The following is a 27,608-nucleotide window of genomic DNA, read 5'->3' on the forward strand; positions in this document are numbered from 1 at the left end:
GCATGGCCCCACAGTGCTGTGGCTCACAGCAGTCATGAGCAGAGGGAAGCATGGCAGGCGATGGCCAGTCCTCCGAGGGTGGATGTGGAGGATGTGAGGTCCTGAACATGTCCCAAGGACAGCATGGGCTGGGAAGGGTTCAGTCCCCAGCAATGTGGTGGCTGCCAACAGCATGGCAGAGGTGCTGAGGGGGCAAGTCAGGGGAGGGACTCTTCTCCCATCCCTGTCCTTGACTGGCACTAACAGCTCTCCCCTTTCTCTGCAGGAGGAAGACATCGAGTACTATGACTCCAAGGCTGACACTGAATATGTGAGTACTGTCTCTGTGGAATCTCTGGCACAGCCACCACCCTGGCCTAGTGCTGGGCCCCTTGCCAGTGTGTCCCAGCATTGTACCAGGGGTCATGGCACAGCATTTGTCACAGCTGGTGTAACCAGATTCTGCAGTGGGCAGCAAGTGCCCGGTGTGCAGCCATGTCCCCCCAGCTGAGCCATGGTGACATCTGTCCACGAGCACCGGGCCTGGCAGCCGGCAGGTGGGCAGGTCGCTCTGCTGCCTGCAAAAGTTTCTAAAATTAAAGCTGGCATCTGAAATTCAAATGAAGAGCAAACCTTTAATTAGAGACTGAATCTAATTCTCTGCCCTGCTCTGAGCACAGCCATCCTGTGATTTCTGGCAATCAGTGCTTTAACTACAGCCCCATCAGCTCCGCGCTCCCGGCGCTCCCAAGAGAGCTGGCATTTGCCAGCTCCTCCTCGTGGTGACGGTGATTTCACTCAGGTGCTGTGCCATGGGCACAGGGAGCTCCACCAGCAGTGCTTTCTGCCCTGCAGCACCCCGCTCTGCCCTGGGGTACCCCACTTTGCTGCCAGGTCACCCAGCTCCTACACTGTGCTGCGGGATCCCTACGAAATAGGGGCCTGTCAGGTCAGTGATGCTCTTGGCATGAGGCTGCTGAGCAGAGTCCTTGGAGCTGACCAGGAGCCCCAAGCACAGCAGGGTGCAGCCTTGGGGACAGCCCCAGCCAATGCTGGTGCACCAGAACTGGTCCTTGTCCCAAGGCAGACCTGGCAGCAGATGTGCCAGCGAGAGACGGTAACACAGCGGGACAGGACATGGTGTTGGCAGCAAACCACTTGCAAATCACATGGCCTCATCCGAAAATAACACTCAGGTGATCCCAAGAGCATTTAGAAGGCCCTTTGCAGAAGGGAGGAGAGGATCTGGGCTTGATGGGGTCCCACCAGCTTGGGTGACATGCGCTGCACTGACCTTTGCTCTCCTCTCAACCCACCTGGGAGTTTATGCCCCAGAGCAGAGCAGGAGCAGGCTGGAGTGGAGGATGGATGCCTTCAAACCTGAGTTACTGACTAACTGCCAGTGCCATTGTCCCCAGGCAGTGACAAGGGAAGCAGCCACGGAGGGAGGGGGGAGGTGGGAAGGAGAGGTCGGGCAGATGCTGTGACCGGAGTGGAGGGCGTTTGCTCTCCTGAGCAGGTCTCCCTGCCCACAGTCCCACTCATTCAGATCTGAGGATGCAGAGGATGTCTCCTGTCCCTCCCCAGCCTGGGGGAGCTACCAAAGGAGGGAGGAGAGGATCATGCCGTGGCTGCTCTGGAGAGGATGGAGCTAATGGGCTTAAAATACATTAAAGCGGATTTTGGATAGAAGAGAAGGAAAAACTGGCTGGCGGTTGAGGCAGGAGGAGACAGCCTGGGGAGCAGGGCAACTCCCAGCCCAGGCCATGAGGAGCAGGACTAATGCATCCATCGGGCTGGGCTGGGCTGGGCTTTTGCCGTCACTGCTGCAGGGCAGGGGACAGAAGCTGGATGTCCCCATGCCCGCTGTTCCCCTGAGTGGCACACCCCGCCACCCTGGTCACCTTCGGCAGGATGAGGGAATAGGAGGCATCTCAACCTCGGAGCTGTGCCCATGGAGCCCTTCCAGTACATGGGACACTGGGGAGAAGCTATGCATGGTGGTGGCATGGCACAGTGTCCCTGAGGGATGCAGGGCTCAGCTCCCTCATCCCTGGTCCCTCCCTGGAGGAGCTGACATGTTGTCAAGGAGGAACAGCCCTGCAAGTCCATCACCAGACACATCAGTTTAGTCCTGGGGAGATAACAAGCAAAATTGCAAAAGTGGGGGTGTCCTGTTGCTGAGGTATGTGGGTTTGTCAGCAAGGGCACTTCCCTACCTGTGCTGTTGCTTCCTTGCCAGTGAAATCCCAGCAAATTTAATTCCAACAAAAATAATGGGGAAAAAAAAGAAGATGCTGCTGAAGTAAAAAAGGAGGGAGATGATACCAGAAGGTCTGAATGGAACGTAATAGTGCTCTTTCCATCCTTTCTTTATTTAGCTTCAGTTTTTCTATTTAAATGGAGCAGGATGTAGCTGAGCCAGAGTTGGTGCTGATGGACAATGGCTGCTCCCCGTAACTGGGGCTTATTCACAAGCCTTACACCGGCTTTAACTGCAGTGAGAAGGAAATGAGCTTCCTAATCATTTTGCCTGCACCTCAGCTCCACTATCTCCCTAAACAGACTTTGGATTTCCAAGTGGTTTTTAACAAATGGGAACATGAGAAAAAATTTCCCAGGGGTCCTCAAGGCTCTCAGAATGTTTGCAGAAGCAAAGTTTTCACCTTTCCCCACTAGCAAGGGCCATGGGGTTTATGTGGGGAGAAGTGTTGAAATCAGCAGATGGTCTCAGTTGGGTGTCACAGGCAGAACAACACAGAAATAAAGGAATTTTCCATCTTTTGTGCTGTGTTCATGGCAGGGGATGATGCTCGTCAAAGCTGAGGCTGGGACGTACTGTACTCAGGTGGAAAACAGCACAGCTTTGTGAAGGTATCCTGGCCCCAAGGTCAGCCCTCCAGCGCCCACCCACCCTCCAGCACCCTCCAGAGCTCCTGGGGAGGGCTGAGAGCGAGGGGCTGATGGTGGGAGGCTCCATGCCAGCCTCAGCCCCCTCTGGTGCAGGGGATGCTGGGGCTGCCCACTCTCTGCTCGCCCCTCTCACTGCTCACCCTGCTCAGTAGATGCGGCAAGGAGAGGGAGGAGGGGGGAAAAAAGGCCCCTAAATGTCAGCAGCAGCAGATGAAGGGTGTTGGAAAATTTAATCTTCCAACTTTCTCAACTAATGTGACATTTGGATTTCCTCATGATAAGCTATCAGCCCCAGAAGTTTCTTTCTTTTGCCTTTTTTCTTTTTTTTTTTCTATTTTTTTTAACTTCTCTCCTCTGGCTGGTAATTTAAAAATAAATGGTCTAGAAAGATCTCTAAACAGTACCTTTGGCAAAGATTAAAAAAAAGTGAAGGGGGATAGGGGAGCAGGCTGGCGGGAGAAGCTGATTGTTATTTATAACCTGGGCTGCTGTAAAAGCAGGAATGTGGCTGGAGAGCACATCACGTCCCTCCTTGGCATTAAATCACCGCATTTCAGGAAAAACTGATATATTTAAGGAGAAAGACCCTTCTGCACAGGCCTGGAGTTTCTCAGCCATGTGATGGGGGCTGGCATTTATATCCATTATTAGCAGAATCACAGCATGTTGATATGAATATTTCACTGGCCTTTGCCGACTTAGCATGGATGGGTGCCCCTGGGAGATTGAGAAGGGATCTCAGTGCGGTGTGTTCCCGACCAGGCTGCGTGGGGCAGGCCAGGGGAGGCAGCGATGCTGCCGGGATGCTGTGGCCAGATCAGCTCTGCGTTTGTCATCGGGGCTGCCGTTTAAGCAGCCATCATTAGCTGTGATGGCTGGTTCCCATGGAGATGAGCAATGAACAGGGGTGTTTGCATCTGCTGGAGCTGCCAGGGACAAGGCATCGCTGCTGCACCAGGTCACGTCCCCAGCTCCATCCGCAGCTCCAAACCCTGGGGGCCACGACAGTCCTGCTGCCCTGGCTCTCCTCAGCCAGCACCAGCCTGGATGGGACAGAGGGCAGGCACTTGCCCAGAGCATGGCAGCCTCCAGGAAAGCTGTTGGGTGGCGCTGCTGGTGCTCACCAGGTGTTGGGGCATCTCTGGGTTTTGTCCCCTGTCTGTCATTTCCGGAGACTGAAGAGAAAATGTGAGTGACAGCCCAGCTGTGAAAGCACTGGAGATGGCAAAAGCTCTCAGGGCGTGATGACTTCTTGCTGAAGCAGTAAATACGTATCATATTGATATATCACTGTGGAGTCGATTTCTAATGGTGTGTAGCAAATAATATATTCAAACTGTAGCATCTATTTGCGTTACGTTGTACATACTGTAACAGATAAATAGATGTTTCCAAGTTCTTTTGAAATGTAATGATGAGGAATGCTGCAAGATCTGGCTGGGGGCCTGCCGAGATGCTCACAGTTAAAGCGATGTAAATTCAGGAGAACTTGAATCATCTGCTTTGCTCTAATTTAAATTTAATGCAGAATTTCTTCCCTCAGCTTTCCCAAAGTGTCTCCTTGTATCCCAGATGCTCCCCTCCCGGCCTGGGCTGGTGACAGCTTCACCTGCCTTCATGTGGCTGGAAATTACCCCCTTTCAGGGGCCAAATTCAGCCTGGCCTAAACAGAAATAACTTGATTGAGGTTGGGGGATTTATGGATAAAGGACAAACGTAGCTCTTTCTGCAGGTCTGTTTGCCATATAGGTGTCAGTGATGCATGAAGTGCCCCACGTATAGATAGCTGTATATTTGTCCCCAAGATCTATACATGTGCCTCTTTACAGCTCCATGAATGAGAGCAGCCAGACAGCGCCAAAGCTGGCAGCATACAAATTAGCCCCTCAGAAGTGGGTGAGATCACGGAATAATGATAAACAGAGGAGCAGTAATTATATACAGTAGTTCCAGCTCCGATTAAGTGGGGAATAGCCATGCCAGCGTGGGGGAAAGAGGGAGAGCTGGATTTTCCAGCTGCTGGTGGTGGCAGGGGCAGCGGATGGGCTGTGGCAGGGTGCCCGGCAGATCTGAGATGGGGAGGGATGGGGAGCTGTCACCAGGAATTTTCTGGGTTGAGGAAAAAAGGGTTTAGTGTCAAAGCAGAGTTTTCGGTGCTGCAGATGCCCTCAGGCCACAGCGTTATCCCAAAGCCTGTTTTCAGCAGGCACCTCTGTATCACTGGTGCTTGGAGAGGTTTGCAGGGATGAACTATGGTGTGTGCTTTCCCCCAGAGAGCTGAGCCCCCATGGACAGCAGGCTTGGGGCCAGATCCACTCTCTGGGTAGCCCATGGCCTCTGCTGCAGCATCACGGCTTTGCAGAGGCTCCAGCAGTCAGTTTTATGCCTTTTCTCCAGATTTATATGAAATTGAGAGCATAATCTGGATTTTGATCTCAGAAACATGGCTCCAGGGAGCTGGGAACAGTCCCTGCCTGCCTCCTGCTTGGCTACTGCGGCCGTAGTTGAATTCAGCATCTTTCTGGGCAGCTGGAGCCCCTGCACAGGGGTCGGCTGGGCAGTGTGTTTACACTCACAATCCATCGGCTGGAATTAAACCCAAACCTTGCATATCAATCCTGTTACTCTCCCGAGCTGTGGCGAATGGTTTGGCCACCCCTCTCAATGTCATGGGAATGTCAGCACCTTAGTGGCCGGCTGGAGCTGTTGCAGGGGAGGTGACATTTCTCCATGTCAATCTGTGAAGGGGAAAAGGGGAGGAGACCAGGATGGGTGTTAAACAAGCTTCATAGTTTATTTCCCAAACACATCGTTTTCCTTTAAATATATGGCTTTTCCTGTGAGAAATTCAGGTATTTGCTGCCTGGGTTTTGTCAAGGGGAGCCTGATCAGTGACAGAGATACTCGCAGTGGGCCATTGAGGACAGCAGGATGGGACCATCCCCTACTCCTGGTGTCCCCTGGTGTCCCCTGGTGTCATGGTACTTTGCTGTGGGACAGCGTGGGCCATCCCTCCAGGTGTCTATCCCAGCTTGGGCTTGGCACTGTTGCCTGCCCCTGCTTGTGGTTGGGGCAGGCAGCTCTGCATCTCTGCCCTCTTCAGCAGAGATGTAGCTCCAGGAGCACAAAGAGCAGGTGCTGCAGCATCCTCCTCTCCCTCCTTTCTACCCCGAGCATCCCACAGCTGGCTGCAAACAGCCTTCCCCAGCTGCTGGGCTCGTGGCAGGATGGGCAGCTCAGAGCCAGCACCTTCTCCTGGGTTTCTTTGCTCCTGGTGGGGTGGCTGAGGCAATTTCTCCAGCTCTGTAGTGACTCCACCCCCATTCTCACTTTTCCCCACATGGCCTCATGTTTCAGCTCCCACCCTGTCCCCTGTCTGCAACCACCCAGCTGTTCTGCCTGCACCAGCTCAGCCCTGCCTGCCTTTCCAGAGGGATTTTACCCTCAGTGCCATGCTGGCAGCAGGACTGGGGAATGGAGAGGAGGGCTGGGAAGGTGAGGGAATGTGTTCCAGCACCAGCAGTGGGGAATTCGCCGTCTCTCCACCGTAATTAAATACTGTTTGCATTGCTTATTGACAGAGCGCTAAGCTGCACTCCGTTTTAATTTGCTCTTTGATAGTTGCCTTTTGCTGCTAATTGATTTTCAAGGCCTTTTTTTGATTTTTTTTTTCCTATGTCTGATTTAATACCTGCTGTGCTACCAAAGCTGGAGAGGCAAGGGGCAACTGGCACTCCCCTTTGTGCCCACCCGCTCCTGGCACCTGGTCCCCTGTGCCACGAGCTCTGGCACAGCCTGCAGGCCAAATCCACATGAGAGCCAGCAGGACTGGTCACCCCAGGGAGCATTTGGTGATGGGCTTCAGGTGATGGCATTCCCACCATTCATCCAGGGCTGGAACCCTGGGTGACCCCATGTGCTCTGCTCCTTCCCCAGGACGATCCCGATGGAGAAGAGATCGAGAGGGAGAAGTCCAACTCCTTGAAGCTGGAGTTCACTGATGATGACAACTTCAAGACCAAGGTTAACTATTCATACGCTGCTGTGCAGATCCCCACGGACATCTACAAAGGCTGTGAGTGCCCCTCCTCATCCTCTCTGCTTTGCACTGCCTGGTTGGGCATCCACCTCTCTTGCCTGGAGCACTGCAACCTCAGGGACCATCACCTTTGGGCACCCCAACTGGGTCTTGGTGCCAGGGCAGGCTGGCTCCCAGATGGGCAGGCAATGAAACGAGGCAGAGTCACTGTATCAGGACCGAGGTGACAATATGTCTCTCCCCAGGGACCCTCAAGGGCTCAACACAGGCAAAAGAGGCAGATCAGGGATTAGGAGTTATTAGGGAGGGGATGGGGAGCAAAGGAGAGGTGGTGATTATGGCACAGGGTGAAGCTCAGCTGTGCCCACATGGCTCTCATCCTCCTGCAGAAGAAACCAGCAAAGCCCAAGGAGGCTCAGAGCGGGTGCCAGAGACATTCAGAGGGATGGAGCAGCTCTGTGCAGAAGCACCTACAGAGGCAGCAGCACTGACCTGCTTGTAGAAGGGAGTGAGATGTGGTTGGGCAGTGGGAGAGGGCGAAGCGGGGATGCTGCCTGTCTTCAGCCTACTTGGGGCTGAGGTCATGAAAAGGGAGAAGAAGGAGCTACAATCCCGCAGGAAGCCAATGGTGGCTGCAGGACAGTGTGTTACCATCCCGGGGCAGCCCCTGCTGCCAGGACATGCAGGCGGTGTCAGCCCTGCAGCCGTGCCCCTGTGGCTGCCGGAGGGCACAGGCTGATCTAGAAACGGGGATGGCTGGTTGGGCCAGCCCGGGAGCGGGCAGGGAGGGAGGGACGGGCGGATGGGATAGGATGTGCCACGCCAGCTTCAGTCCCCACCGAGCGGTGTGCCGGTCCCCGAGCTTTCAGATCTCTCCGGTACCTCGCCCTGCTGCGGTGGCACACGGTGACAGTCGGTCTCCATTTCCCTCTAGTGGCTGCTCGGCACCGAGCTGGAACCGCTCCCAGCTGGAGGATATCCTCCAGCACCCGCGGGCCGCATCCTGTGCCCAGCCCCAGACCCTGCTGTCATGAGCATCCCCGGCTGCCCCACAGCACCCAAGGCACCACTGCCTCCACACCTCTGTTTCGGCGGCACTTGCTGAGGTCTCCTGGGTGGTGATGGTGGTGATGGGGGCCGAGTTCCTGTTTCTGCCGCGAGCGGAGCGTTCCCGCTCGCAGCCGCGTCGGTGCGATGATTTCACCGCGGAGGCAGCGGTGGATTAGAAATTTGCAATTAGTTTTATTACCCAGCTAGCGCAGGGCAGGCAGCTAATGAAGCACATCATGCGAGCCGGGTGGGCTGCGCACGATGAAATATTCGTTCCTCCTCAGCCCTGCTCGCCAGCCGACGCCACGGCTGGAGCTCCACCACGGCCACATAAATCACCCCACTGAGCCCTGGGACGAGAGCAAGCTGGAGATTAACGTGCTCCAGGGACTCACAGCTGCTCAGAGAGGGATGCTGGAGAGGGGATGTGGCAATGGGGGGTCACAGTGCAGGGACACCCTCCCAATGCCCCTTACCAGAAAGGGGTGCAGCCACAGGCACAGAGTGTGTGAGCACAGAGATCAGGCCACGTCCAGCCACATCAGGGTGCTCTGGAAATCCAGGGTGCAGGCAAGGGTCCGCAACTGCTGCTCCACAGAGAGTGGTTTGGGGTGAGGGCACGGGGCCACCCTGTCCTGCCAGGGACAGCAGTGAGTGTGGCGAGTCCCCGCAGAGCTGTGGGCGGGAGCGTGTCCCGGTGGGACCGGCGGAGAGGCGCTATCGCTGCCTGGCACGCTAATTAAACCCTGCGGCGACGCCCGCCGCCGTCACCCCTCGCTACACACACAAATTACATCCTATATGTGTTTTATTTACAGTGCCATTTTTAATTAAATCTGCAATCGCTCGCGGGCAGGGCGGGGCTGGGCTTATTCTGATGGGGACAGGGACGGGGATGTCACCAGTGGGGCTGGCATCTCTGGCCTCGACTGAGGGGGGACAGGAGCCATCCCCGCCATGGACAAGCTTTATCACTCTGCACACGGCAAGAGCATAGGGGCTGTATTTGTTCACAGAGACGATATGGGGGCTACATTCATGCCCAGGAAAGGTGTAGGGGCTGCGTTTGAGCTCAGAGATAATAAAAGGGCTGTGTTACAGCACAGAGAGGATATAGGAGTTGCATTCAGTACAAGCAACTGGTGTGGCTGATGGGCCCCAAGGCTCTGGGGTGTAGGTGTTGCCAGGGATATCATGGATGTGTCAGGGCCCAGCCCAGTGCCCACCTGAGGCTGGCAGTACTGCCCAGGGCTGCTCCAGGCAGGCAGCAGCCTGACAGCCAGCTCATAGCCACTTCTGGGAAAAACCACATCCTGTGGCAGAGCCAAACAAGAAATCATCTTAAGTGCCCAGATAGCAGCGCTGTGTGTGTGCACAGTGCTGAGGAATGGCTGGGGAGATACGGATAGAGTAAATCATGGTTTGAAGGCATGGCTGCCTGAGGGAAGGACAGTTCTTCAGCAGTCATGCTGGGATAGAGGGATCCAGGATTCATCCTGGGTGAAACCTACCCACATCTTGCCAGTGCCTTGGGACCACAGTGAAGGCTTGAACGGGTGATGATGGTGTTTCCAGGGGGGACAGGTGTGGGAGGAAGGCTTAGGAGAGCAAAATATACTCCTCAAATGCACACTGGCTCCCCTGCAGCACCACACTGGGTTGTTTTGCCCAATGCTAAAGAGATGGGGTGCTCCTGAGAGTTCTTGCACCCCAAAAACGCATTGAGGGTCCCCCAGGAGGCATCAGTGCCTGGTCTCAGGGTGCTGCTGGCTCCTTGCTCCTGCAGTGGCACCCACCACTGGCTCCTCCATGCTGCAGTCCTGGGGCAACCCAGCACCAGTGGTCATTGTGGGATTCCCATCCCACAGCATTTGGGGTCCCCCTGTGAGCACAGGGAGGTGCTATCCCAGCTCCCTGCCAGCCCGGTACCTGCCACACTACACAGGCCCCCCCCCGTGCTCTGACAGCCCCCCTTGATTAATCACAGGCTAGGGCTGCTGGCAGCTTATCTTTTGCTTTAATGGCTGAGTAATTTAAAACTGCTGTTTGCCAGCATCTTAATTGCTTTTGTGTCAGGTGCAGGGCCAGTGGGAATGCAGAGTGGGCCTGAGAGGCTCCACACGGCCCATGGGGACACAAGCCTTGGGTTTCCCAGCTGCTGACTGTCCCTGGGGAGTGAGGTTTTCACAGGGAGTTTTGCTGGGAAGGCGGTGAGATGGCAGGCCAGCTGTCCCCAGTGATGGCTGTGTCTGCCCCAGAGCAGGTGGGGACAGTGAGCACTCTGGGGAGCCCTGAAGAGTGGCTCATTTCTCTGGGGACAAGGGACAGCAGGGTGGTGCTGGAGCCCTGTGGCAGTGAGGGGGTCGAGGGGATGTAGGAGAAGCTGGAAAGCCCCCGTGTGCTTCTTCTTGGGAAGTGGCGGAGGGGGACACACCTCTCCCTCCCTGCCATCACATGGGGACACCACAGTCCCCATCACCCCTCAGCCCACCCCCAGCTCCACTGCTCCCTCAACCCACCCACCCCTGTCTCTGTATCCCGCAGCCACCGTCATCCTCAACGAGCTGAACTGGACACAGGCCCTGGAGGACGTTTTCATTGAGAACCGGAAGGAGGATCCCTCCCTGCTCTGGCAGGTCTTCGGCAGCGCCACCGGTGTCACCCGCTACTACCCTGGTGCGTGGCAGGGAGAGGCTGTGGGACAGAGGGGCTGGGACCAAGGGCAGCCAAGGCCCTCTCACTGTTAGATGTGATGAGCAATCCCCTGGGCCTGGTGTGACACGTGTAACCGTACTGTGCCAAAACCCATTGGTGTGAGCTCCCCACCTGAGCCTGCTGCTTCCTCAGCCCTGGGCATCCCTCTGCCCTGTCCCTCATGTCCCCCACCCCAAGACAGCCCTGCCTTGCTCACCACCTGCCTTCTCTCCACAGCCACCCCATGGAGAGCCCCCAATAAGATCGACCTCTATGATGTGCGCCGGCGGCCCTGGTAAGGGGGTGCTGGGCAGGGAGGAGGTCCTGGCTGGGAGCAATCAGCTCCCTCCCCTTTTCATTTCATTTTGGCACTGGCAAAGGGACACCATAAAATGGGCAGGGGCATCTGAGCTGTGGCACTTGGCTCCCTCTCCCCTTCCCTCTTCCTGGAAAAACAGCAGGATGGAGAGATAAATCCTTGGGTGCAGATGAAAGTGTGGAGAGAACCCTGTGCCGCCTTACCACAGCCATGGCTGCCGGCACTCAGTCCTGGCCAGCATTCCCATCCAAATGAGGTAGCAGCTAGCTTGGAAACCATGAGCTGGGAGGATGGGGTGAGGAACGGGCAGGCAGCACCAGGCTGTGGCTCAGTGATTTAGCCCACACCAAGTGAGGTGGGATTGAATGGGCTCCCCTTAGCCCAGCTGGAGGTGCTGGTGTGGAATTGCTGGTTATCAGCTGGAGCTGGGGGAGCCACAGCCCCATCCTGCCCTCACTTGCTGCCTAAAACTGCAGTTGTGGAGAGGAGAGTGGGAACAGGCCTCTGGCACATGCCCAGGGAGCCCTGTATCCCAAGGGATCATCCCCCTGCCTGGCCCCCTGCGCATATCGGGAGCTGCCCCCTCTCCTTGACAGAAAATTAATGGCCTTGCTACTATGGTTAATTGCCTTTGATTGCTCAACATTAATTATTAACTGTTCCCTGCCGGGGTGTCTGTGCAGGTTATTGCAGAGCGGGGACTGGAAGGCTGGTTTGGGGCAGGGGCTGCTGATGTATATGGGGGCTACTGAGCTCAGCTCCCTGCCCACTAGCCAGGCTGGCCACCTGGTTGTCCACCCAGCCATGGAGGAGCAGCAGCACCCTTTGTGCTGGGGGACAGCACACCCTGGGGAACAACCCCCCTTCGGGGTCTTCTCCTGCTCTCACACTGAGGTCCCATGCAGGACACAGCCTTCGCTGCTCCGGGGCCACGATCCTGGCCACGGCCGTGGGGCCACGGGTGCCACTCGCCTGCCTTCCCCTCCCCTGATGAATGGCCCCATTAGCCACAGCCGTCTCCTGCTGAGCCCAGGATATTCATCTGAGCCAGGCAGCCGGAGATGGATGCGCTGCCACAGCCCATTATGGGCAGCATCTTAGCTGGGCTCTGTGCAACACTGACAGCCCAGCCCTGGGGGCAGGGGAGGCTTCAAGAGCCCCTTCTCAGGCTGGCAGCTGCCCATCCTGCACCCCAGCATGAGAGGAAGCTGCTGAGGGATGCTGCACCCATGTCAGGAGGGCCCCATGTGCCAGCATCCTGCATCCCACCCAGGTAATCACTTCTAATTAGGGAACATCAGGCCCTGGGATTAACAATCAGAGCCTGCCCCTTCCCCAGTCCTCCCCAGTAGTGGTGAGTAATTGATACTAATAACACACTAATTAATTCACACAAGGCCTGATCCTGATCAAGCCAATAATGAGGCTCCCTTGGCCTTCAGCCACGGCAGGATCAGGCCTCATGCAACTGGATGGTGAGGCGGGGCTGTGCCTGGGGATGGGTGCTGAGCACTGTGCCACCCCCTCCCACACAGGATGGCACAGCAGGGCTGAGAGCAGGACCTGGTGTTTCAAAGGGTGAGGAAGGGTTCCCTAATTGTTTTCACTGGGGAAGATTTACGTAGTGTTATTATTTTTCCTCCTCGTAGCTAAAAATAATGTAATCAGCCTGGCCTTTAAATCTACCAGGGGGGTAAATAGCATCTTAATATGGATGTGTGTGTCAGCATAATCAGCACGCAGGAAAGGGCCTGTGATGATGGAAGAGTTTAGCATTTAGAGCTCGTTAGGCTGACACGGTGCGCAGCGGCAGGCACTGGCCGTCTGCTGCGCTGTGCCCCAGGAGCCGTGTCCTCGCCTCCACCTGCCCACAAGCCGCCTCGTCCCTGCTCCTCACCACGGGGTCACCGCAGCCCTGGGTGCCTGGGGCTCCCAGCAGAGTCAGGGTCCCCCCCCAAAATGAGTCCACCCTGCTGACTCCACTCTGTACCCCACAGGTACATCCAAGGTGCCTCCTCCCCAAAGGACATGGTCATCATTGTGGATGTGTGAGTACATGGTGGGGGCCATGGCCGGGCTTAGGCAGGCCAGGATGGTGACACAGCTCGCCAAGGTGCCACTGTCCCACCAGTGGCCACAGGGAAGCTGTGTGGGACAGCACAGCCCTGTGCTCCCTCGCTGCCAAGCCCCCAGCACCGCTGTCTCCTGCAGGAGTGGCAGCGTGAGCGGCCTCACCCTCAAGCTGATGAAGACCTCGGTCTATGAGATGCTGGACACCCTCTCAGATGATGACTATGTCAATGTGGCCTCGGTGAGTGCCATGGGGCAAGTGGAAGGGCTGTGTCCCCAGGCACCTCCCAGCTCCACAGCACAGGAGCCCTTTGCCCCCCACACACACCTGGCTAAGGGGTCTGCACACAGAAATACCATTTTTTGTCTTCTTAACCACACACCTGCGCATAAGCAAGGAAATGGCTGCTCAGGGCTCGGCGTGCAAAAGCTGCCCCCATCATGGGACATTTGGCAGAGATGTTCCTGGGGTGATCCCAACCAGCCACCTCCTGTCCATCACCAGCCACTGACACCTTGCACCCCATGGCTATGTCACCAGCTTGTGACCTTACGCAGCACAGTGGCCGTGCCACCACATCTGTGCGTTGCTGGGTGCCCCTCCCCTGTCTGGCCACCAGCACCCGGCGCTAATTAACGTGTCTGGCCTGGCTCCGTTTTCTGGATCACTGCTCCCCTAATGAATGGGCCCCACTGCCAGTAAATGAAGCCGTAAGTGAGAGGCAGCACCTGCTCCCCGTGACAGCACAGAACAGCACAGCACAGCTGCTTGCACAAGCTGGGGGGTCCTGCAGAAGTGAGGGTGCAGGCGAGCCCTGCACTGCCAGCACCCACACCATGCAGCTCAGTGCTGGATTTGTCCCAAGCCAAGCTTCCGCCTCCGCATCAGCCCTCCCTGGGATGTGGGACACATCTGGGTCACCTGCCGCCTATGGAAGCTGAGTGTGATGAGTGGCTTGTGCCTGCTGGTGTCTGCCCTGTCCCCTTTCTGTGACCCACTCCCCTCCATTTCACCTCCCAGTTCAATGAAAAGGCGAAGCCGGTGTCGTGCTTCAAGCACCTGGTGCAGGCCAACATCCGGAACAAGAAGGTGTTCAAGGAGGACGTGCAGGGCATGGTGGCCAAGGGCACAACGGACTACAAGGCTGGCTTTGAGTACGCCTTCGACCAGCTGCAGAACGTGAGCTGGGGGCTGGGCTGGGGGACTGGGTGCACCTGTGGGTGCTGGGGACAACGGGACAGCTCTGAGTGCCTGGCTGCTGCCCTGTGCTTGGGGCATTGCTCTGCAGTGGGCTCCTTGTGCTCCTTGTCAATGCTGGGGGAGACATCCCACCTCCTGGCATGCTGTAGCCAAGGTTTTGCTGGTGCTGCTCCCCTCTGGGTTGTTCAAAGTTAGCAGGGCTGGGTGGAGGGGCCAGACCCAACCAGATGCTGTGCCAGAGGCAAAATAAAGATGAATGGTGCTATTAGGTGCCAAGGGGCATTAGCCACAACATCATTCCCCAGCTGACAACATCCCTCCTCCTGCCCATTCACCCCAATCACCCTCGCCCCAGAGAAATGGGCTGAGAAGAGATGAGTTGGGGCCAGCCCTCCTGGCTGCATCCAGCCCTGTGCCCAGCACTGCTGGCTCCAGGTATGGCCTCAGGTGCTGTGTCTGCTCCACAGTCCAACATCACACGTGCCAACTGCAACAAGATGATCATGATGTTCACGGACGGCGGTGAGGACCGAGTGCAGGACGTCTTTGAGAAGTACAACTGGCCCAATAAGACGGTGAGAGGCTGTGGGGCTGTGTGCTGGGCTGGGGCTGCTCACTGTGGGGGGAGATGGCCACTCCAGCTCCATTGCTGGCTTCTGCTCCATTTACCTCCTCGCCATCCTCCCTCCCCAACACCCTGCTCCTGCACTGAGCCGCTGCCCTGGTAGTGGGTTTATAGCTGACTCCCACCTTGCTGTGAAGGAGGCATGGGACCAGGCACACTGTGGGATGCTGGGGAGGGAGTGGGGCTGGTGGGCTCCCTGAGTGCTGGCCCTGAGAGGAGCACACCCCAAGTATGGAGACAGGACTGCTGGCAGGCAGACAAACCAGCAGGAAGGTCCCCATTGCTGCCCAGTACCTGGAAACCTGTGGGGTGGGGGAGGTTCTGGCCCATGTATCACCCTCAGAGAGCACAGACCTCTCTGGGGGCAGTGATGCCCCAGAGCGAGGACCACTGGGGTAGGTGGCTTGGGCCAACACAGTGATGCTGGGGGACAGGACTGGCTGGGGCCAGGCAAGGAGAGACAGGGACTCCCTTGCTGCCAGCACAGCCAGCACTTGCAGGAGTCTCCTGTCCACCTGCACACTCTCTGTGGGCCCTGGCAGGCAATGCCACACTGTCCCTGGGGAGGTTGCCATCGGCTGGGAGCACCGGGTGTGGAAAACAAGGGTGCCCAGTGGATGGCCCTCAGTGCACACTCTGCCACAGGTGCGGGTCTTCACCTTCTCCGTGGGGCAGCACAACTACGATGTGACCCCGCTGCAGTGGATGGCCTGTGCCAACAAAGGTGAGCGGGGCTGGCACCCAGTGGCACGGGGGATTGCGGGGTGCTGGGCTCACCCCTCGGATCCAGCGTGCGCCACTACCAGCAAAGCACTGCCTGCAGCCCTGGAGGGATGGGCAGCAGGGCAGCCAGAGTGCTGGACAGCTGGGTCTCCAGCTGCCTTTCTCTTTCTTTTCCAAGGTTACTACTTTGAAATCCCCTCCATCGGCGCCATCCGCATCAACACGCAGGTACGGCCGGAGCCAGGCAGGCAGAGCCGCCCCGGCTGCGCTGCCTGGGGGCGAGTTCAGGCAGCCCCAGCCCCACTGGGGACAGCCCACAGCCTGGCAGCGAGTGTGGCAGCGAGCTGGGGAGCCGAGCTGAGCCCTCAGCCAGGCCCTGTGCTATTGAAATAAGTAATTCATCTTCTGCAGCTCCCCATGGACCTGCTGCCTTTTGAGTGACTAATTATGAAACATCAGGCGTTAATCAGCACAGAGCAGAACTGAGCGCGGGCAGGGAGCGAGTGTGGGCAGGGCCAAGCTCGGCAGAGCCGGTCCTGTCTGCCCCACACCTCCTCTCACTGCTCCTTCTCTGCCCCTTTTCTTTATCGGATGTGCACGAGGTGCCATGAGGGCAGGTGATGAAGGTCCCCAAGCAGGGCAGCCCCTCAGGGCAGGGCTGGCATTGTGGCACGGGCGCCTCCCTGCCCAGAGATCTTGCCTTGGCAAAGGGGAGACAGGAAAAGGGAAACCTGCCCCAGGAGAAGATCCCAAAAGGCTGGCAGTGGCAGCCAGGGAGACAGTAGTGACATGGTCCAGGCATGATGGAGCAATCCCAGCCCCGGGAATGGCTGGGAGCTGGGGGGCTCTGGCTGGTGCTGCCTGGGCAGCCCCTGCCCTGCCTGTGCATGGCCAGTGGTGAGCAGCACCTTGTTTGCATCTTAATGGGCTTTTTGGGGTCCCAGCTGGAGCCAGTACCCCCAGGCTTGGTACCTGCCAAGCCCCCTCCCCTAGCTCAGCCTGCAGCTGGGGGCCTCATGCCATTAATATTCCCGGGGTGTGCATAGGGACAAGGGTGTCACCGGGCTGGAGCAAGGACACATCTGGCTCCCACATCATCCTTTCCCCTGTCCCATGTCCCTGCAGGAGTACCTGGATGTGCTGGGCAGACCCATGGTTCTGGCTGGGAACCGAGCCAAGCAGGTTCAGTGGACCAATGTCTACCAGGATGCCCTGGTAAGGACCCTCCAGCCCTGGGGTGCAGGGAGGGACCCCCAACCCCAGGGTCCTGCACAGCCCCAGGTGCAGGTGGGGACCCTCACCCCTGGGTTCCGCACAGCCCCGAGGGGCATGTGGGTGGGGACACCAGTCCCAGGGGGCAGTTGGGGACACTGACCCTGGGGTCCCACACAACTCCAGGGTGCAGGTGGATGGGGACACCAGCCCCAGGGTCCTGCACAGCACGTGCCCCATCTCCCCTGTTGGGGGAGTAAACCCCCTCTGCTGCCCACCCCCAGCCCTGGGTCCTGAGGAGAGTGAGGGGCCATGGGACATCCTCCTGTGCTTGTGCAGGGGCTGGGCCTGGTGGTGACAGGAACGCTGCCAGTGTTCAACCTGACGGAGGACAGCAGTGACAGGAAGGTAGGAGACTCTGCTGCCCCTGCCCTGGCTGCACTGGGAGCCCTGGTGCAGGGCCACTGTGGGGTAGGGAAGGTGCCCTGGTGATGGGTGCATGGCTGCAGGGGGGACACTGGCATCCCTGGGGTGACACCAGGGGTGACTGCCATCCCCGGGACCCAAAATGGCCTTGGCTAGCTCTCACAGTTCAATGGGGACAGCTGACAGCTGCAAGTTCCTGGGGGGTGCAGTGTTCTCTGGGGGGCTGCTGGGGGGCTGGTACATCCCACCCTGTGCCCCTGCAGTATCCAAATCTGACCCACACATCCCCAGAGGGAGAAGTCCATCCTGCTGTTTCCCTGTCCCCATGCTGGTGGTGGCAGGGTGACAGCCCTGTTCCCACTCACTTTCCTCCCTGCATTTCCTTCCAGAACCAGCTCATCCTGGGCGTGATGGGGATTGATGTGGCTCTCAATGACATCAAGAGGCTGACGCCGCGTTACAACGTGCGTGGGGGCCCCTTCTCCTCTGTGCCTGCCCTGCACTGCCTGATCCTGGTGTGGAATCCCTCTGATGGGAGCCCCAGGCTGTGCCCCAGCACTCCAGAGCACTTCAGCTGTATTGGCACCTAGCAGGAGCCATGGGTGCAGGCAGGGACTGGGACAGGCAGGAGAGCAGGGATCAAAGCTGCATTATGCTCTGGGACCCAGAGCAGAGCCAAAACCCTTGTAGGGTCAGCAGGGAATAAACCTTACAGGCCTGGGGAAAGGAGCAGTGGGAGAAATCCAGAGCCAAACTCTCACCCCAGGTGTGAGAGATTGCATTGTCCTGAGAATAGAAACAGCTGGATAGAACATGCTGAGCCCTGGGGGAGACGTGGGGTGAGCTCTGCCTGCAGAGCTGAGGGTGCTCACACCAGTTCAGAGTGTCATGCTACAGAGCCACCTGGTCAGCCTCACCCCTCCTCCTGTCCTCCTGCAGCTGGGGGCCAATGGCTACGTCTTCGCCATCGACCTGAACGGCTACGTCCTGCTGCACCCCAACCTGCAGCCCCAGGTGAGGAGGGGCCTGAAGGGATGGCAGTCAGGGGGATTAGCCAGGCCCTGAGGGACACACGGCTTCCCAGGGTCCTGAGGCGCTAATTGTGGGGTTTGTGATGAATTAGTCTGGACTCAGCAGTGGCTGCGGGAGCCCTGAGCCCTTCCCTGGCTCTCCCTTTCTTCCTGCAGATCATCAATTTCCGTGAGCCAGTGACGCTGGACTTCCTGGATGCTGAGCTGGAGGATGAAAACAAGGAGGAGGTGAGCAGACTAGGGGCAGCTTTTGGGGCACAGGCTGGCCCCCTCATCTGCAGTTGCTAAGGGCACTCAGCCCCTCCAACCTGCCCTGGGGAGTGTCTCGTCCTCAGGGGCCTGGCACAGCTCCCACGGAGCCACAGCGGGGACAGGAGCTGGGTCACTCTCCCCTGGGTGCCAGCATGATGAACCTCCCTGGGCTGCTAACCCTGCACCCCACAGGTCCCCAGTGCCACCCCACTGGGGTAGGTGCCCCCAGGTGCATGGCTGGGCTCTGTGGCCCTCAGTTGTCTCCTCTGTGTCCCACAGATCCGAAGAAGCATGATTGATGGGAATGACGGGCAGAGGTTCATCAAGACCCTCATCAAGTCCCTGGACGAGGTAACACAGCAGGGGAAGGGGATCATGGCTGAAACTGTCGCTGTGCTGAGCACCCAGAACCAGCAGTGGGGATGAGGGGCTGTGTCTGGCACCGGGCTGGGAGCCAGGGCCCTGTGTCACCATGCCAGCAGAGTCCTGGCACCGCCCAGGCCTGACTGGCTCCCTCTGACCCACAGCAATACATCGATGAGGTGTTCCGGACCTACACGTGGGCTCCCATCAAAAGCACCAACTACAGGTGAGTGTCGCTGCCAGCGCACCCAGACTGCCCTGTGCTGGCTGGACCCACACTAGCACAGGGCTGGGGCTTGTGCCTGCAGCTCCCAAAGTCCCCGAGGCCACCAGGGGGGATGTGTCCCATGGGTGGTGGGGTTGCAAATGCACTGTCACATCATTGCACACAGGCATTACACACAGGGCACTCCTCAAAGTGCTGCCTGCCAGTGTTTGGCTGCAGGGCTGACATGCAAGGGGCCAGACAAGTGCCACCCCTGCCACCACCTGTCTGCCCAGCCAGGGTTCACGCAGGTCCCTGCCTGCTCTAGGGTGGGTGACAGTGACATGTGCCCACCCTGCAGCACAGGCAGTGTCTTTAGAGCCAGAGGAGAGCAAAGTTCTGCATTTATCACCCAGTTTGCACCAGTTTGGACCAGCAGATGTATAAGAAAGACCCTGACATCGTCATTTCTGTGCTGTACAACTCACATGCCTTCATCCTGGGAGGAGCTGTGTGGGCCCCTGTTGCCCAGTGTGCCCTCCTTATCCTCCTTCTCCTCGCCACTCAGCTCAGGAGGGGTTAGCAAGGGTCACAGCCACTACCCAGCACTGCCAGGTGTCCCCAGTGCAGCCCCAGTCCCATCCCCCATGGTGTCACCCCTCTGGAGCCAAGCAGCACCACTGAGGAGGGGACAATGACACAAGGTGACACATCTGTAGGATGAAAGCCCTGCGCTCCCATGGCTCTGCTCTGTGGCAGAGATATTTCCTGGGTCTCCCTGGGATGCCATCAGCACGGGGTGCCACCAACACTGAACAGAAAAAAGCCACCACTCTCTTCCTGACACATGTGGTTTGGGGTGCCACCACCTCTGATGTACTTTTTGGAGTGCCACCACCTCTGCCGTGCTGGCTGCAATGCCCAGACCGTGCTGCCAGCGCAGACAGGGTTATCTGAAGGGGTGGTTTAGGGAGGAAGCCCAGATCCCAGTGGCTCTGGTGCAAATGTGACACCCGATGAGAGTCACGAATGTGGTCCTTGCTCGCTTATTCCTGGCAGCACCTGGCAGCCACTGTCTCCAAAGGCCAGTGGCCATTGCAGCTGGCACCAAGGAGTCCAGTTCCCCCTGGCAGTGTCTCCTGTGGGTTCAGCAGCCCCCGGACCACCTCCTGCCATCTCCTTTCCCACCCCTGTCCCACACCCTGCATGCCAGATTTCTGGATGCCCCAAGATGACCCTGGGTGCTCTGGGGATGACTCTGGATGCCTCAGGATAGCGCTGGCTGCAGCTCCTGGAGAGAAGGACCCAGCAGGCTGTGCAGGCCAGTAGGGCTGCTGCCTGCCATCGCCTAGGTCAAGCTGCTGCCACCAGGTGCCAGGCAGGGACTGGGAGCTGGCCAAGGATTCTGGGTGGGTGTAAAGCCTTACACCAGGTGTCTGCTCTTCCTTTCCACAGCCTGGGGCTGGTTCTGCCTCCCTACAGCACCTACTACATCCAGGCCAACCTCAGCGACCAGATTCTGCAAGTGAAGTGTAAGTAGCCCCTGGCCCTCCCTGCCACCCTCTCGCACTCCCCCTCACCCCACGCCAGTCCATGGCTGTCGGGGGGAGAAACACAAAGCAGACTTGTGAAAAGTTATAGGGATCACTGTGAGAGGCAAAATAAAGAGCAAAACTAAAGCTAAGAGAGGCATGAGTAGAGGTGAGCGCACAGAGGGAAAGCGAGCTGCCTGCCTGGGCTGCCCCAGGGGCCAGGGTTTGGTCCTTAGGCTTTGCACCCCAAAATGCCAGCCCGGGGCTGCAGGCAGGCGCTGCCTGTTCGCCTCCCGGGGACGAGGGATGGCACTGTAGCAGCCAGTTAATTTGTGAGCCTGGGGAAGTTTGCATGGATCTCTTTAATTTCCTTTGGTTTATTACGATACTTTGGTTTCGGTTTAAGCCATTTATTCTTTTTATGAGTTCGGTTTCGGTTGGTTTCAATTTTTGTTTGGAATTAATCTGTGTACGTGTGTGTTAGCCTGGCCCCCCTTTCTCTCTCTTTCTCTTTCCCCTGACCCCCGAGCCTTTTCCCCACCTCAGGTCCACGCTGCTCCCAGGGACCCTCTCCCCTGTGGGAGAACCGGACCCTTCCCCTCTGCCCTCCGGTTCCCCCCATTTCTCCCCCTTGGCCACCCCAGGGGCCTGACCCCAGCCCCCCTCCAGATCCAGCCCCTGCCACCCCCTCCATCCATGGGCAGGAGCCCTGTGTCCCTGTGGGGACAAGGCCAAGCTGTCCCCATCCCTGGGAGGGGGGATCCCCCTGTCCTCCCCAGTTCTGCCCACCGTGCCATGCATGCCCCCTGACTCAGTGAGGACATTTTGATATCAAGACTGTTGCAACTGTTTGCTACTGATTCTCATTTTCCTTTGGAGTATTGAATATATATCTATATATTTCTCTAGTTATATCTTTGCATATTTTTTTTGTTCTTAGTTCACCGTGGCCTTTTCTTTTCCTTTTGTTACTGGGTTTTTTCTTCTGTTTTCTTTTCTTCATGTCGTTTTTTGCAAGAGGTTTCCTTTTGGTATGATTATAATACACAATATTTTTATTCAAACATCGATTGAATAAAATATTGTTTGTGCCCCCCTTCCCCCTTTCCACCCAACCCCTTTTTTTTTTGTTTGTTGTTTTTTGTTTGTTGTTTTTCTTGCTTTCTCTCTATGGTGGATTCACACAGTACCAAACATCAAAATGAAGGGCAAGTATTTTCAGTCTCAGACCACTCACCTTCACCACCCCGTCCCCTGCCCCGTGTCCAGTCCCCCCCAGCCCCCTGCTTGCCCATCTCCCTGCCCGTTTGCCACGCCGAACCTGCAAACCGCCACCAACTCGCCCTTCCTCCCTTCTCCTTCTCCTCTTCCTCCTCCTCTCCTCCAGTTCCCTCTTTATTTGAAAGCAACATGTCTTGTTCTGTTCATGAGAGCTTTGTCACAAAAATCCCCACTCCCTCCCTGCGCATCACTCCCAAACCTGGTTTGATACCGTTCAAGAGCCGATCTCGTATGAAACTGCCGTTTTCGATCCACGAGGTTTTTTGTAGCTAGTTGGATGCCCTGCTCTTCCTCCCCAAGGCTGCCCCTTCTTGCTCCTCTTCTCCCGCTCGTCTCCTCCAGCTCCTTCTCCCCCTCTCCTGGCTCCTTTGCTTCCTCCTCCCCAAGACAACTCAACCTGAAAGGGATAGGGCTGTGCAGGGAGCAGGGGGCTATGGGGTGGGTGCCCAAAGGTGGCAGGGATGGAGGGGCAGGTGGGGGGCCCAATCCACCACTGCCATCAGCCTCTGGGACAGGCTTTTTGGGGAAAGACTGCAAACAGGAACCCTCTGCAGAGACGGGGATGGGACAACCTGGGGCCGTGCCTCCCAGCTGCACAGGTGACAGCGAGCCTGGCCCCATGGGCACGCGGGATGGCTGAGCCCAGGGGTGCCACACTGCCTGCCCCCACAGCTGCTCGGTGGCCATCCCCCCTGCCCTGGGGACCAGCATGGCATGGTTCAGTGTACTGTACCACTGAAGGTACGGTGTCCTGGTGCCGTCTGTGCCCCTGGGAGCAGCCAAGTTTGAGCCCAAAGTCCCACCAAGGCAGGCTGAGGTGCTGGAGTCGGTCTCCCCCTGCAGTGGAGCAGGACATCACCCCTGTGACACAGGGCAGGATTTGGCCCACGTTCCCTCAATGCCAGAGGGGCCCCCTGAGGCAGGACCCACAGCTCCCACACAGCCCCACAGGGGGCCAGGGGACACGCAGCACACACGGTCCCCATGGGACCCGCCACCACTCTCCATCCCATACAGCCCCCAGCACACGGCACCCACCAGCAGCCTGCCGGCAGCACCCCCTCCCTGGCACAGGCTGGGGGGGCACTGCAGCAGAGGAGGGGCCATGAGGGACCGGGCCAGGCGGGCAGGACAGTGGGGAGGTGGAAGTGTCACCCTCAGCCCTGTTCTATCAGCCTTGAGTTGCCTCCTCCCAGCGCCCCTGTGATGGCAATGCTGATGGACCAAGTACGAGTGTTTTGTACTCCTCTCCTCCTCCTCCTCCTCCTCTTCTTCCTCTCATCGGCTTGTACCCAGCCCCTGCCTCCAGCCCTCAGAGAGCAACAGTCCAACCTCTGGCTGTGCCGTGCAATGCACCAGGAGCTGGCGGGAGGGCAAGGAGGTGGCGGTGCCCGTCGGGGGAGATGTTGTCCCCGGCGTGTCCCATAGCACCCCTCCATGCACCCCCTAAGCCAGCTCGCCCCCGTGAGCTGAGCCCTGCATCCTCTGTCTCCTCTGCCGGGGGCATTCCCAGAGACACCCCAAATGTGCTGGGCTGCACCCCCCTGTTAAGGCGGAGTGCGCTGGCGGGCGAGTGAGGATCCCCGTCCCCATTGGGATACCACCGCCCCGGGGAGGGAGGGGGCACCGGTGCCCGGCAGCGGAGCCCATCAGCGCATTGCACGGCCCTGCAGCAGGGCGGGAGCCTCTGGTTGGACTGTCCTCGGCAAGGTTCCCCTCTGGCCATGTTGATGCCTGAAAACTCCCTTTATTTTTTCTCCCGACAACCGAGTGTTCTGGTGATCCTCCTCCGGCCAGGAGCGCAGCATGTGGTTCCCCGCCCTCGTCCACCACCCTTTCCCCGAGAGAGAGACGTCCCCCCGCCCTCCCGAACATGCATATATATATATACATGTGCGCACATATATATATGTGTGTGTGTCTGTGTGTCCCTGCGTGCCCGCCACCGGCCGCGCGTACGCACCCGCGCGCCTTCAGCCCGCGACCGAGCAAATTCGAGCCGAGATGGGCAAACCTCTCCTGATTTGGCTCTAACCTTCCTTCCCGTGCGGTGCCAGCAACAGCAGAACGGCCTTTTCCTTCCTCTCTTGTTACCAAGAGCAGCAAATGCCTTTTTCTCTTTTTTTTTTTGGTTCCCTCCCCTCTCTCTCTCTCTGTCCGTCTCTCTCCCTCCTGGCCCCGGCGCCCCCGTCCCCGCTCCCCGCCGGATAACCTTCCCTTTCTGTTGCAGATTTTGAATACCTGCTGCCCAACAGCTTTGAGTCGGAGGGACATGTGTTCATTGCTCCCAGGTAGCTTTGCGTGTGCGCTTGCCGAGGTGTGCATCCGCCCCGGCCCCGCTGCCGACCCCGCCATCGCCCCCATCCTCGCCTCATCGTGCCTTGTCCCCGCTCCCCGTGCCCTGTGGCTGTGTGTGTCGTGTGCCCGCTCGGCCGCGGGGCTGCCGCCGGGACCCCGGCCCCGCCGCCCCCCCGGTTGCATCCAGCACAGTTATATATGCACCCGGTGCAGCCCGACCTCTGCGCGTGCATATATAGGTATAGTTTCTGAAAATCCCTGCCGAGCGAGGCGCCGGCGGCGGCATCATACAGTCGTGCTGGCTGCGGGGGAGGGGGGGGAAGGATAAGGAAGAGGAGACTTCGGCTCAAATTTGGGATGCCCAGAGGGTTTGGGGACATGAGGACAGCATAGTGGCCGCTGGACAGACAGATATGTCCCTTCCCCTGGGCCATGCCACCCAGACTTGTCACCTAGCAGGGATGAAGGGTCATCCCTCAGTGGGGTGTTTGAGGAGCCCCATGGCTCTGCCAGCACCCTGCCCTTCCTGCTACTACAGTGCAATCTCTGACCAGCCCTAATTAACATCATCAGCTAATCACCTATCTGCTGATAGGTCCTTATAGCAGCTAAACGTCCTGTTAGGGGGTGTTTTGCCAGTGCAGCTTTTGGGGACTGGAGTGGGTTGAGGTACAGCACGGCCACCTGCGGGTACCCCCCACCTTCCCAGCCCACAGCAGCAGTCACTCACACTAACTGGGTGGACCAGCCCAAAATGTACAGTCACTGCACAGCCCCGGCTTTTTGGGGAATTTAGTCCCCAGGCCCTCTGCTGGGCAGTGGGAGTGAAGTCCAGGACACATGGGAGCCAAAGCAGAGTGTGAATGAGAAACAGGAAAACTGTTAATGAAAATTGGCCTGTAAGCACACTAAGAGGATGGATAGGGAGGTGATGCCCGAGCCCAAGGCCCCAGGAGTGGGTCTGCGCCCACTGTCCTGCTCAGCCTACAGTGATGGGCTCAGTGTCCGGTGTGGGGCTCTGCAGATGGTGCAGCTGGAGAAAACAGTGGGCTGTGGAAAACAGGGTGAGGTGTCCCCAGAGCGGCTCCATGGGCACCTTGCTGCGGTGGGTGCTGCCCGGCGTGGGCAGGGGCAGGGAGGGGCAGTGTGCCGGGGCATGTCTGGCACCCAGAGCGACTGTATGATCTGCAGCCGGCACTGCCGCGCCCATGGGCCACTGGAAATTTTCAGAAACCGTATATCCCCTGTTCCCCGTGGGTGTGTGAGTACCTGTATCTGTGCGTGTCGGTGGAGATATTTAGGTGGCTGTTCCCCCCCGACCAGGGGTTGTGGGGCTGGGCCGAGCTGGCCAGGGTGCCCCACCTTTTTCAGCTGCCCTGAGGGCATGCTCACTGCCACCCTTTGCTCCAACATTTGTCCTCTTAATGAGGTTTATGGCAGAGTCAGGAGCTTGGCAGAGAGGTTGTGAGTGGGGGGAGCTCTGAGCACCCCAGCACTGTTCACAGCTACACTGCTGAGGGTGGGAGGCTCTTGGCACCCTGGGGTGGCACTAACCTGTGCCACCCAGTCAGAGCCTCGTGGTGACCAACAGGTTACAGCTGTCCCTGGCATTGGTGGGGCTGGGTTTCTGTGCTCAGGGTGTTCCAGACTGAAGCAGGGACATGGTACCCACCATAGTGCCTGTCCCAGGAGGGTCTCAGGGCCAGTGATGCCCATGGGCGAGCACCCATCTCCACCAGCTGGGGCTCAGCCAGCACCCAACCATCTGTGCAAAGGGCACAGGTACGGCTTTGAGTGCCTGCCTGGTGCTGCCAGTGCAGCTGTGGAGAATCCCGAGGCAAATCCCTGCTCACACCCACAATGGAGCCCCTAATCCCTGGGGTGCCACAGGGGCAGGGCAGGGTGGGCACAGCGGTGCCCACCTGGCCCCACAGGTAAGTACAGTGTCAGAGGCACCCAGTCCCACCAGTAGCCCCACCAGTATGGGAGAGATGGACTCAGTGTTGTAGTATTCTGGGCAAACCAGGATCCATCAAACCTTGCCCTGGCAGAGGTGACGGCACCTCAGTGCCTGTGGCAGTGACAGACCTGGTGACTGGTGTGATGCTGCTCTGGTGGCACTGCAGGCAGCAGGGGCTGGGTACCGGGCAGTCTGCAGAGCTGCCCACAGCCAGTTCCCCTGGCGGGGTGACACTCCCAGGAGAGGTGGCACATCACCACTGTTGTGTCCCTGTCAAGCCTGGGTGCTGGCAGCACAGCCAGCACCCACCCTGCCGTCCCTGGGGGAGAACTGACCTTACCTTTTCCATTCCCACGAACAACAAACCTTGTCCCCCAAACCCCAGAGAGTATTGCAAAGACCTCGACTTGTCGGATAACAACACTGAATTCCTGGAAAACTTTATTGCCCTCATGGAAAAGGTGACCCCAGACTCCAAGCAGTGTGAGTAGCTGGGATGGCTGGTGGGGGGGCTGCCAGGGAGTTGGGGGTGGACAGGGATGCAGGGGGAGATGGAGCAGGGGATGAACTATGCTGGGGTTGGGGTCCTGGGAGCTGCTGTAGAGTGGGTGCTGGGGTAGGGCAGGGGATGTGGGTGGCCCCCATGGGGCCAGCCCTCACCTTCTCCTCTCCACCTTCCTCTCAAGGCGACAACTTCCTCCTGCACAACCTGATCCTGGACACGGGCATCACGCAGCAGCTGGTGGAGAGGGTGTGGAAGGACCAGGACCTCAACACGTAGGTGGAGGGGAGATGGCCCAGGGTGGGCAGCACTGTCTTGGGACAGAGGAGGATTGAGATGGGCCGTGGAGACTGGAGCAGAGCAAAACCCCACTGATGGCCGGCGTACCTGGCCCCTCTCCTTGCAGGTACAGCCTCTTGGCTGTCTTCGCTGCCACTGATGGGGGCATCACCCGTGTCTTCCCTAACAAGTGAGTGTCCACCCTGCACAGTGACATATCTGCTCCTGCTGGGCCATCTCTGGTGGGACCAGAGATGACAGTGACAGTTACAGTCATGGCTGTGGCTGCTCCCTGCTAGGGCCGCAGATGACTGGGAGGAGGAACCGGAGCCCTTCAACGCCAGCTTCTATCGGAGGAGCCTGGACAACAAGGGCTACATCTTCAAGCCACCCTACCGGGATGGTGGGTGCCAGCTCAGGGCGACAGGCTGCTGCTGGCTCCATGTGTCCCCTGATGTCACCCCTGTCTTCCACAGCTGGCTACCGGGGACTAGACCTGGAGAACAACACCATCGGGATCCTGGTGAGCACCGCCGTGGAGCTCAGCATCGAGGGCAAGACTCTGAAGCCCGCAGGTAGGTAGGGAGCTGGGTGCCCTGGCGCCAGGCTGGGGGGTCCTTGCAACCCCCCCCCACGCCAGGGCTCACCCCATCT

At 58.3% G+C, this 27,608-nt stretch overlaps 1 protein-coding gene across 2 annotated transcripts in view; it reads left to right on the forward strand.

Moving 5' to 3' along the window:
- CACNA2D2 (calcium voltage-gated channel auxiliary subunit alpha2delta 2) overlaps positions 1–27,608 on the forward strand; it is a 212,244-nt gene that overhangs the window by 179,352 nt on the left and 5,284 nt on the right. The window contains exons 5-29 of one of the 2 annotated variants that reach the window (XM_039558859.1): positions 266–310; positions 6,829–6,967; positions 10,526–10,657; positions 10,913–10,970; positions 12,992–13,042; positions 13,206–13,305; positions 14,086–14,244; positions 14,733–14,840; positions 15,536–15,614; positions 15,792–15,841; positions 16,739–16,828; positions 17,165–17,233; positions 17,641–17,715; positions 18,191–18,265; positions 18,439–18,510; positions 18,814–18,885; positions 19,062–19,123; positions 20,558–20,634; positions 21,822–21,842; positions 24,146–24,206; positions 26,559–26,656; positions 26,860–26,950; positions 27,082–27,144; positions 27,254–27,357; positions 27,431–27,529. In XM_039558859.1, coding sequence (XP_039414793.1) covers positions 266–310; positions 6,829–6,967; positions 10,526–10,657; positions 10,913–10,970; positions 12,992–13,042; positions 13,206–13,305; positions 14,086–14,244; positions 14,733–14,840; positions 15,536–15,614; positions 15,792–15,841; positions 16,739–16,828; positions 17,165–17,233; positions 17,641–17,715; positions 18,191–18,265; positions 18,439–18,510; positions 18,814–18,885; positions 19,062–19,123; positions 20,558–20,634; positions 21,822–21,842; positions 24,146–24,206; positions 26,559–26,656; positions 26,860–26,950; positions 27,082–27,144; positions 27,254–27,357; positions 27,431–27,529 — 2,050 coding nt within the window. The remainder of the gene's footprint in view (positions 1–265; positions 311–6,828; positions 6,968–10,525; positions 10,658–10,912; positions 10,971–12,991; positions 13,043–13,205; positions 13,306–14,085; positions 14,245–14,732; positions 14,841–15,535; positions 15,615–15,791; positions 15,842–16,738; positions 16,829–17,164; positions 17,234–17,640; positions 17,716–18,190; positions 18,266–18,438; positions 18,511–18,813; positions 18,886–19,061; positions 19,124–20,557; positions 20,635–21,821; positions 21,843–24,145; positions 24,207–26,558; positions 26,657–26,859; positions 26,951–27,081; positions 27,145–27,253; positions 27,358–27,430; positions 27,530–27,608) is intronic. The other variant, XM_039558860.1, reaches the window with a different exon arrangement.

This window comes from Corvus cornix, chromosome 12 (genome assembly GCF_000738735.6).
Source record: "Corvus cornix cornix isolate S_Up_H32 chromosome 12, ASM73873v5, whole genome shotgun sequence".
Classification (NCBI taxonomy): Eukaryota; Metazoa; Chordata; class Aves; order Passeriformes; family Corvidae; genus Corvus; species Corvus cornix.